Source organism: Rattus rattus, chromosome 3 (assembly GCF_011064425.1).
Source record: "Rattus rattus isolate New Zealand chromosome 3, Rrattus_CSIRO_v1, whole genome shotgun sequence".
NCBI lineage: Eukaryota > Metazoa > Chordata > Mammalia > Rodentia > Muridae > Rattus > Rattus rattus.
The window spans coordinates 222,158,848-222,174,165 of record NC_046156.1 but is presented as its reverse complement, the minus strand read 5'-3'; the positions used below and the strand labels follow the sequence as shown (position 1 = coordinate 222,174,165).

Below are 15,318 nucleotides of genomic sequence, written 5' to 3'. Positions count from 1 at the left end.
ATGACTGAAATTTAAGGGCTATTTTAACTAACTATAGGAACTGTCAGTGTCACTGAAGGATAAAATTATTTCTAAGCTTAAATAACAGTGCTATCAAAATAACATTATTTGTAAAAAACAGATGACTCGGTTTCACAAGTTTCAGGTTTTAATGGAAAAACAAACAAAAACTCCAAAGTTATCAACTACACATTTTACCAACAAATAATACATAATGTTAGTTAGGAGGAAGAGTTAGCATCTGGAGGTCATATTTACCTTTGTCTGGACTGTCTACCCTAGTGCCTGGATGTTGCTGAGCGAAGACTGGAAACCAGCTCCCTGCTTCGCAATTTATAGTATCTATGGCCTTTCAGATTAGTCAGCTCCTGCCTCACTTTCCAGAGTGAAGATCAGCATGGGTGAGTACCTCTCTCCATGCTCATGCTTTGGGGACCTATTTCACTATGCTTCTCCTTAGGGTCTTGACAAAACTAGCTAGGAAATACTATCAGATAGTTCCCTGAGGCCCTATAAACACAGACAAAGTTATCCTCCGCCATTCTGAACTCCTGAGAGGTAAGGGCTAGCCTAGGTTCTCTGTGTTTTGGAGGCCTGCACTGATACCCACTCATGCTGTAGAGATTCTGAGTTTAGCTCACTGCCTCTGTTCATTTAGAAAGCCCAGAAAGAACACCAGGGCAGGGATAAGTGACAGCATAAAACTAGAGTAGCTGGTTAAGTTACAATAGCTTCAAGCTATGACTTCATTCGATAGAGATAATGAGTGTCTAGAGGTAGCTCATATCCTTAGCTAAAGTGAGATTAAAAAAAAAAAACTTTGTGTACATATAAAAGTTAAATAATACATGCCTTTTATAATCAATATGCAAAAAATTTAAATTAAATATAAACATTAATATTAATGTTGTCTTCTGCATAAACCACTACAGTATTAAGAATCTTAGAACAAAACACCATTATGTAAGAATATAACTTTAACAGTCTCCTAGTGGTAGTCACATTCAGAGACAAGAGTATCAGTCTCTAATCATCAACTTTTGAGCAGATTGATGAGACACCATTGTTCATAAAACTAGTGAGCTAGCCAAACCAGAAACAGCAGGGGGAAAAGAAGCCAGAGAATGCATATCATCTAAGAGAGAAGGTAGTGCTGAGGATTCATTTTTGTCTTGCTACTTGTTCCAAGCCGATAGTTATCTTTGCTTTCCAGGTACCAAGTTGGGTAGGGTAGGGCAGTCTGGGGGAAGCATATTCAGGGTGGGTTGAAATCGCCTACTAATTTCAAATACTGTATAATTTAGTCTTTTAGACTCAATCTTCTCCCAGGACCATATAAAGTAAAATAAATAATTAGCAAAGTATTTCTGAATGCTATGCTAAGCTCAAAGCTTAAATAAAAAATTTTAAAACAGAATCCAGTCCTCCAAGCTTCTGCATTAATGACATTACTGCAAGAATTTATAACACTATTCAAGCCATTAAAGCTATCAGTTAAACAGATTCAGGAGGTTCCTGTGCCTTTTTAGAAGGCATACATTTAGAACTTGTTTGGCTGGCTTTTTTCTGTCTTGAAAAGACATGTGTCCCCAGCTGTAGGCAGCTACCTAGGTTTCCTTGTACCTATGCAAGTGTTACACAGCTGGGAGAACAGCAGCCAATAGCTGGTTGGCATTCTGGGCCTGGTTCATGCCAACTCTGTTGTTAACTCTACCAGGATGTCAGCATAGTTGCTTAAAAAAAAGAAAGAAAGAAAGAAAGAAAGAAAGAAAGAAAAGACATATGTGAACTTGTTTGTATATGGAAATTGTATATAAAAATGTCTTTATTTTCAACATTTTAAGATAATTTCTAAAAATTGTATATGCAAACTTCTGTAGCCTCTAGAGTTGCTAAGTCTGAAAGAAAGGAATTAAAAAGAAATTTTGAATAAGTCTCATAATAAACACTAAGTCAATATGGATTCTATAATCTCACAACATGACAATTTCCTGAGACAATCACTCCCTGGATATTAGTCTTAGAAGCCACAAGCAAATCAATTGCAAGGGCATCCACCCATATCAGCAAATGTGGCCATTATTTGCTATTGAAAATCTTGCTATTTCATGTTTTATCCCAATTATCTCATTTCTCACATTTATTTCTGTGTATAAAATATTGTGTTAATTCTAAATTAGGCTTTTAGGATTTTAAACATTTGTTCTGAAAAGAGAACTTTACTTTTTTTTTTTCTTTTTTTAATATAACACCTTGAATGGAAGCCCATGCTTGTACTCTAAATGTTCCTGTCTCAGCATCTGAAATACTGGCATTACAGGTACAGCATCATGCAGAACTAACAGATACCATTTTGTGCCCACAAAAACCTTTGTTTCAAATGTTGATTCACAGCATTGAGAAACACACACAAGGCCTTGTTATTGATGGTTCCTATAGAATGGTCCTTTTATAGAAGTGCTGTGTGAGGGTTCTAGCTAAATCCATTATTTGTTATTAACCCTTTCCTAAATGTTAGTCTGCATGTGTGTGTCAGGCTGGAAATTCTGCAGGAGTGAGGACCATATCGTACCTACCTCTATATTCTTTCACACTAATGCAGAACTTGGTCATGCTAGCATATGCCAGAAATCTTAGTGCTTCAGAAAGCATAAAGCAAAGGATCTCAAGTTCTAGGCTAGCTTGGGACATATAAGGAGACTTCACAAAACTAAAATAAGTGGAGTAGGTAGCTAAATGCCAGGCATTTCAGTACTTGGCAGGGAGAGGTGGGAGGATTCTTTCAAATTCAAGGTCAGTCTGTCTGATCCACACTGAAAGTTCCAGGCTAGCCTGAGCAACACAGAGAGGCCGCATCTGAGAAAGTCAAACCCAAACAAAAACAAACACAGAAAACAGCATAAAACCAAGAAGTAAGCAGAATAGTAACAACTTATTAATACGCCAACTAGGTACATATTTTATAGTTTGTGAAATACCTGTTATGTCAATTGTATCAACAGCTGACTGCATTAAACACTGAGTGAGCTTTCCAGAAACACTTTTTCAGAGCTCTCCAATATATGGGAAGGGTTTTTCACCTGCAGTATAGCCTGCATCTACCAACTGTTTGCCCTTAGAAATACTCAATTTCATAAAGCTACGTAGACTGGTTTTCCAAACTCCACTGGAACAGACAGGAAGTCACCTGCTTTGCTTTATGTAAGAGGAAGAGAGAACAGTGCTACTTTTCATAAAACTTACATGACTATAAAGATGCAGCTTTTGGAAACTGGTACACTGTGCTGTCATTTTCTTATTATATATTATTATATATTATACTCTACCTTAAAGACCTGGAGTTACATGTAGGTGGGCTAGGTATAGATTAGACCCATGAGGACAAACTGGCTGACCCAGACTGGGGAATAAATGAGGATATTTTCAGTTGTACACAGTTCCTAACATTCATGAGGTGCTTCCCTACAGAAAATGCCTTCAATGAGCATCAAATTTCTGGTGTGCCCTTTTGCACTATGGGAAAGGTGTCAGTGCCTCTTAGACAGTTTCCATTTTCTGCTATTGAAGCTACTGTCCAGCTATAGAAATAAAACCAAAATAATCAATGTCTTAGAATTCCATACAGCACAGTGCCATACTTCAATATTTCAGTCTGTATTTTTGTAGACACGAACATTAACCCAACAGAGCATGTTCAAACAAAAAAGCAAATAGGCTTAAATGCTAATCTGCCAAGATCTAAACTCTGACCCTCTATAGATATTACCAAAGGAGGCGGGGATCCTATAATTAGCAACTAGGACTATCATAACCATGCAGACTTAGCATAACTTCACCAGGCAAAGGGAATATCTGTAACACTTTTAAAAGGATACTTTAACAATACTTCAAATTTGCCTACAAATGGCACTATCATGACAGTTAAGGTATATTTTTGATTACATTTGATATAAAAAGACAAACATCTCTCACTAAGAAACAGTTATCATTTGTGGGAACTCTAAATTTAAAAACCTTCCAATTTAAAACCCTAACCGTTTTCCACACTGGAAAACTGTATAAGCATATTTCTGAAGGGTTTTAAAAGCAATCATCACAGGCAATGTTAACTTATCATGTTTCTAAAGAACAACAGAGGAGCACTGTATAGAAGACCCTCACAGTTATGGCTCTACAGACTCCCTGTGGGCTGTGCCAACCCACTCTCTCCCCTGTAATGAGTCTTTGTTTTTACCAAGTCCCAATGGGCTGGGGAGAGCTCTGCAAATGGAAGGGGGGAAGGGTAGACAGAATGCAGCTGCAGGCTCTAAAACAATGCTGAGTCCATAATTTTGTTCCCAGGAGAATAATAAAAAGGGTAGGGTGCTGATGAGGCAGACACAGAACAAGCAAGGTAAGGCCAAGCATCCTATTCTCTCAGTCTACAGTGCCTCCAAGCCCCATTCACTATACAAACACAGTCGCACTGTAATTGGACTGAAAGCTTACCTGTTAAAATTCCAACTCATGCTGAGAGTTAAACCTATCAGTCATTTTATAACTAAATTACCTTTGGCAGCAAACAATACTTGGGCAAGGGATACAGTGGTATAAGCAAAGATAAGTACTAGGAAGAGGGCTGGACATGTGGGCTCAAGGACAGCTGTGCAAAGAGGTAAGGGATTTGCAAAAGAAAGCCCAGTGTCTCAACTGTGAGCTGCTTGGCCAGGACCTAGGGTAAGAAGTAGACCGCAGAAGCCCATGCCTGTGCTAAACTGCATGTTGGAATCAGAATTAGAGTTTGGTAGCCCTAAGTATTCACTCCCAGTCATTTGGCTGTTGTGTCTAACTTGGTGCCTCCTAAGAAAATGTCCTTTCTTTACATTTTCTTAGCCTGAGATCTCAACCAAGGTAAAAGGAAAGCTAGGGGAAGCAGCAGTTCCAGAATAGCAGTGGCCCCTCCAGCTCCAAGAAGCACAGCTCAGACCTTACTTTCCGGCCTGAAAAGTCAGTGCTCTCCAGAGTTCTAGGAATCTGGCCTGCCATTGGATCATCACTTCAAATATTACTGATGCCATTTAAAAACTGCAGGAAACTCCAAAAACTTTAAATAAACAATTGAACTAACCCCTCATATAAAATGAGATGAGGTTAGTAATCAGCACCTAAAAAGCTATACAAGAAAATTCAGAAGAATGCTCATTTCTATTAGGACCCCATCCATGAACACTTAGTCACTAAGGAGGAAGAAAGGACTTCATTGTAAAGCTGTCATGTAGAAGCAAAACTGGCATCCACACAAACATCTCCTTCAAGTTAGCATTATACAAAAGATTTAGAAATACTGAATTCTTAGTCCAATGAATGATGTAATTAATCTGGCTCTACAGATTTTCAAGTTATAGGTTTAAAAAGACCGTTTGGTCGGTACATTTTTATGTTTCTGATGTTATAAAAAGTCACAAGGATGTAGATTTACAATGATCAAGCTTATGATCTTCTTCCTTGTGCTTGGCTTTTCTCCAAAGTCATAAACTCCACTTATAGGTAATCCAAATGGCCAAGCTACATAGCTAGCATATAGGAATATAAATACTGATTAATTCAAGCAAGGAAGCAAAATAAACATCTATTTAGTTTCTTAATGTTAAATATTAATAGTAACAACTAAAAAGTAATACTAGGGCTGGAAAGGTGACTCATTAGTCAGGAACACTTGCAGCTTTTGCAGACAACCCAGGTACCATTCCCAGCACCCACATTCATCCATTCATAACTCCAGCCCCCCCTCTTCTCAACAACGAGTGCACCAGGCATGCATGTGATACACACACACACACACACACACACACGCGCCACGCACACACGCACACACACACACGCACACACACACGCGCACACACACAAAACATACACATAAAATTAATAAACCTAAGAAAATTAATAGCTATACTAATGCTACTGCTATAAATATCTATTATAAAAACAAAATTCAAAGGTCCATTTAATTAAAAGTTATATATTATGCTTGTTAGTTTTGGTATTGGTGACTGGACCCAAGGTCCTGCATATACCACCTCCAAGTTATACTCCCTAGTGTAGAATAAAGCAGACATACAAAAATGCCTATTCTAGCAAAGCTTATTTCCTATTTATACATTTCATTTTCTACTGTGCAAAATTAAGAGATTAAGCATACAGCTACATTTTATTAATAGGAACAATTGTATTCATAACTTGCATAAAATCAATCCTTTGTTTAGTTGCTGTAAATATAATAAATTTCCATCAAACTCTTGATGTTTAATCTTCAATGAAAAGGTTCTTCAATGAAAAGGCACAACCATCCATGATTTGCAAACAACTTTGTTTTTGTTTTTTGTTGGTTTTTTTTTTTTTTTTTAACATAAAGACAACCCAAACATCTTAAACCTGATGGGAAATCTCATTTGGTTATGAAACTCCTAAAATATGTGACTGATTATATTGACAGTAAGATGAAAGAAAAATGTAAAGCTTTAAGATATTTTCCTAAAATTGATAGTACTTACCCCTTGGAGTCCTTGGAACTGAATTGAAGGTCGAAAAGGAATTAAACTCTATATAAAAAAAGAAAGAGAAAAACAAGTAAACTTTAGTTAGACTATTTTCGTTAGGTTTTTACTGCTGTGAACAGACACCGTGACCAAGGCAACTCTTATAAGGACAACATTTAATTGGGGCTGGCTTACAGGTTCGGAGGTTCAGTCCAGTATCATCAAGGTGGGAGCATGGCAGCACCTAGCCAGGCATGGTGCAGGCGGAGCTGAGAGTTCTACATCTTCATTTGAAGGTTGCTAGTGGAAGACCGACTTCCAAGAAGCTAGGATGAGGGTCTTAAGCCCATGCCCACAGTGACACACCTACTCCAACAAGGTCATACCTCCTAATAGTGCAACTCTCTGGGTCAAGCATATACAAACCATCACATTCCACTTCCTGGCCCCCACAGGCATGTCTAAACACATGAGTCTATGGGGGCCATATCTAGTCATAGTTTAATAAAAATAAGTGCATTTAATCCAACTTTCAAAGTCCTCATTGTCTATAGCAGTCTCAACAATGTTAAAAGTCCAAAGGTCAAAGTCTCTTCTGAGATCCATCCAATCACTTACCTGTAATACCCAAAGCAAGGAAGGACAAACTCTAAACTCTGCATCTCCATGTCTGATGTCAAAGCGGTCTTCAGATCTCCAACTCTTTTTTCAATCTTTGTTGACTTCAACAAACTTCTTTTCCTGGACTGGTTCCACTTTCTGTCAGCAGCATTCCTCGGCAGATATCCTATGGCTCTGGCATCTTGAATATCTTGGGATCTTCAAGGCAACTTCAATACTACAGCTTCTGGTTTCAATGTCTGGGATCCATACACAATCTTCTGGGATCCTCCAAAGGGCTGTCATCACTTCTCCAGCTCTGCCCTCTGTAGCATTCTAGACTCAGGTTGATCCACTCAACTGCTGCTGCTATTCTTGGTGATCATCCCATGGTACTGGCATCTCTAATACACAATAGCCTCTCATAGGCTCTCTTCATGGTACCAAGCCTCAAATCCTTTGCATGACCCCTTCAGTCCAGGGCCGTCAACTACAACTGAGGCTGCACCTTCATCAATGGCCTTCATGGCCTTTCACAGTGTCAAGCCTCAGCTGCTCTTCATGACCCCTTCATGCTTCGCAACCAGTACCACCACATTACCAAGTCCAACAGCAGCATGAGGTACAATCTTGGCTATCTCTGGAACACAGCTTCTTTGTGCTCTCAGGAAACACTTCCCAGAAGATTGTACCTCAGTGGTGCTGGTCTCTTCTTAATCACCACTAATTTCTTAGCTCCAGCTAACCAGCATCAATTATCCCAGTAGTATCTTCTTTTCTTGACTCTAAAGCCAGAGTCACATTGCGAAGCTGCCAAGTTCTGCTGCTTGCAGTTGCTGGAACATGGTCCCTTGTTCTATTCCATTATCAGTAGCTTTCTGTTTTCTAATTCGTTCATTGCCTAAGCATGGCTGTCCTGGATCTTGCTTTGTAGATTGACTTTGAACTCAGAGATTTGCATACCTGTCTCCTGGAATTAAATGTATGTACTGCCACTCGTGGACTTAAACTTTTTTTTCACTTTGAACTTGCTCTGTCCCAGGCTGGCCTGGTACACAGAGATCTGCTTGGCTTTATCTCCTTGGATTAAAGTGTGCGCCACCATGCCTGAATCTAAACTCAGCTCGGTAGGATCTTCCCTAAATTCCTACTCTTGTAATATGCTATCCCTAGAACACAGGATTCAGTTCCATTTCACTTCCTGGTATCCCTTTAATACTTGAACCATATTCCTTTCTAAGCTTGCAGAGTAGTTCAAAATGTACTTCATGAGACTTGACCTCAGAACAAAGTCTATGCTGGGCTTTTTTGAGACTTCCTTTGTCAATGCAATTATAAATTTCTTTACCTTAGCCTCAGATAGACTCTTCAGACAAGGGTAAAAACCAGCCACATTCTTCACTTAACCAAAATACTACAAAAACAGTCTCTAGGCCACATACTGAAAATCTTCTCCTCTGAAACCTCTTGGGCCAGTTCTGTACAATTCAAATCACTCAGAGCATCAAAGTCTTCCATATTCCTACAAGGATGGCTCATTAAGCCCCACTTAAAACATTCCATGGTTTTCCAAATCCAAAGTCCCCAAATCTACACTCTTCCAAACAAAAGTATGGTTAGGCCTATCACAGCAATACCCCACTCCTGGTACCAACTTCTATCTTAGTTAGGGTTTTATTGCTGTGAACAGACACCATGACCAAGGCAAATCTTAAAAAGGACATTTAATTGGGGCTGGTTTATAGGTTCAGAGGTTCGGTTCAGTATCATCAAGGTGGGAGCATGGCAGTACCTAGTCAGGCATGGTGCAGGTGGAGCTGAGAGTTCTCTATCTTCATTTGAAGGTTGCTAGTGGAAGACTGACTTCCAGGTAGCTAGAATGAAGGTCTTAAGCCCATGCCCACAGTGACACACCTACTCTACAAGGCCATACCTCCTAATAGTGCTACTTCCTGGGCCAAGCATATACAAACCATCACAATGACAGAGAACTAAATAATTAAACCTCAAACGTATGTTTTCTCTGCCTTAGTAATGAAAACTTCTTTTCATTATATACTAATTTCTGTATGTAACATCTTTTTTTTTTAAACCAGGAAAAATCAAAATCATTTATTTATTTTTTTCTTTTACAACTAAGGCTCCATGAAGTAAAACTAAAGAGGATGAGTTTTAGATCTCATCCCATTAAGAACTTTATTAAAATACCAAGAATTTACTTCATCTCAAAAGGGGCCCAAATAATGAACTCAAAGGAATCAAACCCATTTTCAGTACATATGAATTTCATGTGGAACATTCTCTATGAATACAGTAGCTGCTAAAACTTCAATTTGATAATCAGCAGACAACTCTGTCCCTACGCTTATATTTATTAAAAACTGACAAATAAACCTGTACAAAAAATACCCCAAATTCCTTATCAATTTGAAACAGCACTCTTGAGAGACATTATCATCTAGGACCCCCTCTTCCTCTGCCACGACCACGTCCTCTTCCTCTACCTCGGCCTCGGCCTCTTCCTGCAACAGCTTCTCTTTTCTTAGATTTCACTTTAGGTTCAACGTCCACAAGTAGTGTATCTAGAGGTAAACTGTCTGGTAGAATAAAATACCGAATGTTACTGCCTCAAATTCCCAATGTTTCCAACTGTACAGGTTCTCTGTTCTTCAGGGTCATTTTCACAGCTTTGAGGTGTGTATTCATGCTGACATCTACACCTGTGATTGTTCCATGGACTTGTGTTCCATTCTTCAATTCAGTGGTTACAGTTTCATGACTCAATTTCATCAAAAATCTCACGAGCTTCATCCTAGCAGCGCAGTCTCCCTTCTAGTCCAACTGTCCATGGAATTCAGGCTCCAAAGACCCACGGGCTAGGGGTGTGAATGGCCAGAAGAGCGCGTGGAGGCCTTAATGTGTTAGGATGTGTTGATGAGCTACTCCCATTTCTATGATTGATATGACCAAAAAGTGGATTTTGGTAGAATACCAATCATGATTGCAAATTGATAGATATGATTAGCAAGAGAAAAATACACTAATTCAATCTTCCAAAAATGTTCTCAAAATGTTTTTAATAGGAGTAGGGACAGGGAAGGAATAATTAGAGGAACCTTGAAAACAACAACAATGGGATTGAACAAATATAAAATGTTAAATATCCTGATCTCAACCAAGTGTAGGTCTCTACCCAATTCCCCATTTTGCCAGAGACTAGTTTTTACGAAAGAATCAAAGGGCTGCCAAGTTGCTCACAGAATCCTTACTAGAAGAGTATAATTTCCTGAGAACTGCTTTGACTTTTTTGTCTCCTTTTTGTTGTTGTTGTTGTTATCTCTATTTTTTCCACAGATCTGTGCATTTGGAGGAATAGCTGTAATCATAAATATTAGTCACAATTTCTAGGTACTCCCAGTCACTACTCTATATTCCAAGGGAAGGCTTACTGAATTGTTAACAGGATTACAGAGAAATTAGACTTGAATATTATTTAATAGAAACACATTAGCTTGTAAAGTACTTTTCATTCCCTATATTCAAACCCAATGAACAACAAAAACCAATCCCCACTCACCCACCCAAATCCCTGGTGTCTGTCTCATCTGTGCCTGAAATAAAAAGATAAGCCTCTATATGGCCCTTCCTTCAGCACCGGACACACTACTTCTGTTACTTCCCAAACTCCTTTGTAGACTTGAGCTTCTTAATCAGGCTTATAACAAGCAAAGGGGAGGAGAAAGGATTTTTTTTTTTTTGTAATGATGGGAATATCAGAATCTAAAATAAAATGGCATTATCATTTATAAAATGGATAATGACCTCAGGAAAGCTGTGAGCTGGATGGAGTCTAGGGGCCAGCTCTGAGCAGCTTCTAGGCAAAAAAGTTTAGTGGTCTGATTAAGAGAGTTGAAAAGGCAGGGCTGATGAACTGCTGAGAACTCTTGTCTACTATAGAGGGTTACCCTAATTCCCCATGAAGAGGGGCTCCACAGGCTTTCCCAGGGTCATTATCTTTTATAAATAATAATATCACTTTATTTTAGATTCTACCTGTTAGAGTTCAGATTCACACTCTTAAAGTTCTACCACCATAAGCTGACAATTATCTTCAGACTTAGGGACAGAATTAAAAGGCTTCAGGGTAACAAGTTCACTTCTTGGTGGAGGTAATGTAATGTTCATTAAGAAGGAAAAATTAAAAGGTAATAGTTGGTTGGAGGGGTAGTCAATGGTGACTCTTTGTAATCCACCAGCTTTTATGAAAACAAGGTCAAGTTACACTTCTTTCATGGGGAATCTCACCAACTATCTACCATGGCTCAACTTATTCTTTCTGAAGTTAACCATGTGTGCAGAACTTGTGGCGCCCTCTTCATGTGGAATTAGAATGGCCTTCCGCAGTAGGGCAGAGTTCTCAGCAGCTTCATCAGCCCTGCCTTCTTAACTTTGCTAATCAGAGCACTGAACTTTTCCCTAGAGGCTGCTCAGAGCTGGCCCCTGGACTCAAGCTCAGGGCTTCAGTTTACCACTGGTACTGAAAATTTCCATCAACTTCGCCAACTCTTCTGTGCCACATAAATGCAAACTACTTTCAAATTGCTGACTTTTCCACTCCATATTACCTCTTCCTGTGCTAAGAGACACCAGCCCTTATTTCAAAAGCTAGTATCTGCCCTTTCCTCATTCTACATCAGCCCCACCCTGGAGGCCTGCTATACTTGTAGGATGACAACTGGGTCCTGTCTCCATTCCTCAGCCATCTTTCCAAAGATCGCTATTTATTACTGCGTACAGAGCAGTCTTCATTAGAAAACCAGTGACAGCAAAGTTTACTTACTGACAAGCACTAACATAACTCCCTGACTAACCTGGCAACTCTACTACTTTCTGACAATGCTTCTTTGATCTTGAGACTGACAGGAGTAACTTACAAATTCCTCTCATTCTATCATACCACATTCTGTTAGTCAATTACTTCCAATTAGAATCTCAGAATTCCAAATACAAAAGACTTAGAAATCTCATAGTTGTTCTCTCCCCCATCCCTAGTCTTTGTGTTCCATTAATAACTAAGCTGGAAACAACCTAGGACTTGGCATATTTCATCCTGCTACCTTTCTCATCCTACCCTGACCTACGCATACATCTGCTGTGGGAGACATGAGAGTTTGGGGACCTAATCCTCTATGCCAGAGTTCACATTATAGGAAGGAAAAACCTGAGAAAGATCAGGCAGTAGGTGACGTTTACTAACTCGCAGGGACTAAACCACCACCCCAAGAGAACACAAGGGTGGACCTATGGCTCCAGCAACATATGTAGCAGAGGATGGCCTTGTTGGAGCATCAATAGGAGGAGAGGCCCTTGATCCTGGAATGTCAGGGTGGGGAGGTGGGAGGGAGTGGGTGGGTGGGTGAGGGAGCACCCTCATAGAAGCAGGGTGGGGGAGTGGGGGTAGGGGGAGTGGGATAGCAGGGTTTCTGGAGGGGAAACCAGGAAATGAGATAACATTTAAAATGTAAATAAAAAATGCAATAAAAAAGAAGAGAGACTTTGAATTTTAAAGACTTTGAATTTCAAGAGAGATTGGATATTTTAAGGAGATAGAAAATTTAATACGTAAGAATTTGTAAAGACTGTGGGACATTTAATGCTATTTAAATCTTGGGCATGATTAAGAAAGCAAGGGTAGAGACTTAATACTGATGTGTTTGTCAGATTGACAAGGGGTCAGTTAAACTGGCTGGTTTTGAGTGTCAACTTGACACAAGGTAGAGTTATCACAGAGAAAAAAGCCTCCCTTGAGGAAATGCCTCCATGAGATCCTGCTGTAAGTTATTTTCTCAATTAGTGATCAAGGGTGGGAGGGCCCATTGTGGTTGGTGCCATCCCTGGACAGGTGGTCCTGGGTTCTATAAAAACTCCAAATCTACATAAACTCAGTCCTTGTTTTGAAATAGAGCTTTTGAAAAGCTGTAGTTATTTCATGCAACCCTCTAACCAACAATACTTGAAGTATAAGCCCATCATTTCCCCTTAGGAACCTAGCAGCTTTGTAATTGTATAATAAGCTTAATGCCAATTATTACTTGTAAATAAAGGCAAATAAAGCCTTGTCCCTAGGAATCATGATTTCTGGAACAGAAGCAGTAAAATAGTAAAGGTTATTAAAAGATCTGCAGCAGCTAAGTCACAACAGGAGGCCACTGTAGGAATTGATGCAGGAAAAGTGTCTGGGAGCTAGATCTGACAGGCTATGTGGACAACAGTGGAAATGAGATGGCAGCTGCTAGTCCAGGGAAGTGGTCCTGAAACGCAATGGTGGGGCTACAGATGGAATGATGATAATGGAGTCCGAGTCTAGATATTTTAAGACTGACAAGACCTGAGATAGACCAAACGTCCCAAGAGAAGAGACAAATCAAGGGCTATGACTTAGTTCTAGACAACTGGAAAATGTGGTCATTAACTGAAATGGGGCTCATTCAGGTGATAAGCAGATCAAGAAGTGAAACCAAACCAGAGAGGGAAGATGACTGGGTGTCGAAAAATCACTAAAATTAATTATGTGAATATACAAATTGTCAAACAGCAGAAGAGATACATTTGATTACAAGTTTGAGGTGCCTATTAAATGTTGATGAATAGGTGATCTGTTAAAAGTGCCTATCTCCCTAAAGCTGTAGCCTGTATCTGTTCCCCAACAGTGCTGCCTTGCCTGGCCTCAATGGGAGAGGACCCCAAGGGGCCCCCACCTTCTCAGAAGAAAAAGGGAAGGGGAAGTACTCTGTGAGGAGGGATGAGGATTCAGCATTTGGGATGTAAATAAATATTTTTTAAAAAGTGCCTAATAGGCTTTTTAAAAAAATAAATAAAAATAAAAAGATAGGTTTTCAGAATGTAGCCCTAGCAGACCTCACTATGTGGCCAGGGTGGTCTCAGGCTCAGCAATGTTGTTTCTAAGACTACAGTTCTGAGATGGAGAACTGGCTATGGAGATAAGGTTGGAGTCAAGTTTCTGTGCTCTTCTGCCTGCCTTCCTGTGTGCTGGGATTATAGACAAGCCACCACACCCACTCTGCAAAGCTGTGATCTGGAGATGAATGTCGGCAATGAAGCCCACAGTTGATATTTAAAACTCAGAACTGATGAGCTCACCTACAGAGAGTGAATACAGGAGAGCTGGGACATGCTGTAACAACATGCAGATATGATCTAAGTAGAGTGCTCAGGAGAAGACAGAGGAAAGAGGGAGGGAGACCCTGGGACGGTGGTTTATAATACAGAGATATGGTCAGTGGGATGAAATGCCTGTCTTCTCAGATTGCCTTGTCTGTGGGACTGTAGGGATGGAGATATTTGGAAATGACACCTGGGTGGGTACAGTTTCAAGAGCATAGTAAAGAGAGTGGGCTCAGCAGACCACAAGAAGACACTACTTTTTTTTTCCTTTTGTTTTAAACTGGATATTTTTTAATTTACATTTCAAATGTTATCCCATTCCCGATTTCCAGTCCATAACCTCCCCATCCCATCCCTTCTCCCCCTTCTTCTATGAGGGTCCTGCCTCCCTGCTTTGACATTCCCCTACACTGGGAGGTGGAGGTGGAGGTCCAGCCTTGGCAGGACCAAGGGTGCACATTGGTGCACAACAAGGCCATCCTCAGCTACATATGTAGCTGGAGCCATGGGTCTGTCCATGTGTACTCTATGAGTGGACACCAAATTTTCAAACATATTCTCTTCCTTTAACATGGATGTGTGTGTGTGTGTGTGTGTGTGTGTGTGTGTGTGTGTGTGTGTGTGTGTGTGTATGTATGTATGTTTCCATGTTTACTTAACTTCTTTTAAGTAGCAACCACTTTCTGTTGGCATGGGCTATTTGTATTTTCAGTAACTCAGTTCTATGCCTGGGCAGGTCTGAAGATAAATAAAAATGTTTATAGTATATATTAGATATAGATATAGATATAATTAGTTGTAACTGTGGCTCCTCTATCTTTCATTACAGGAAAAAAAAAATCCAACTGAGTTTTTATGATATGGGTCCCCTTCCTAGTCTCTTGAGGCAGCAAAGGTACTGTTACCTAAAGACGCACACTGGCTAGTGAGAAAGCTCATTGAGTAAAGGCGTTTGCCACCAAGCCTGACACCCAAGATTGGATCTCTGGGACCTTTTCAGTAAAAGGAAAAAACTGAC

General features: G+C 39.8%; 1 protein-coding gene and 1 pseudogene across 2 annotated transcripts in view; both read right to left on the bottom strand.

Moving 5' to 3' along the window:
• The window catches only part of Ell2 (elongation factor for RNA polymerase II 2), a 68,781-nt gene that overhangs the window by 44,994 nt on the left and 8,469 nt on the right, over positions 1-15,318 (bottom strand). For both annotated transcript variants that reach the window (XM_032899125.1, XM_032899126.1), the window contains exon 2: positions 6,531-6,578. In XM_032899125.1, the coding sequence (XP_032755016.1) occupies positions 6,531-6,578 (48 nt within the window). The remainder of the gene's footprint in view (positions 1-6,530; positions 6,579-15,318) is intronic.
• Positions 9,514-10,670, bottom strand: LOC116897368 (annotated as a pseudogene).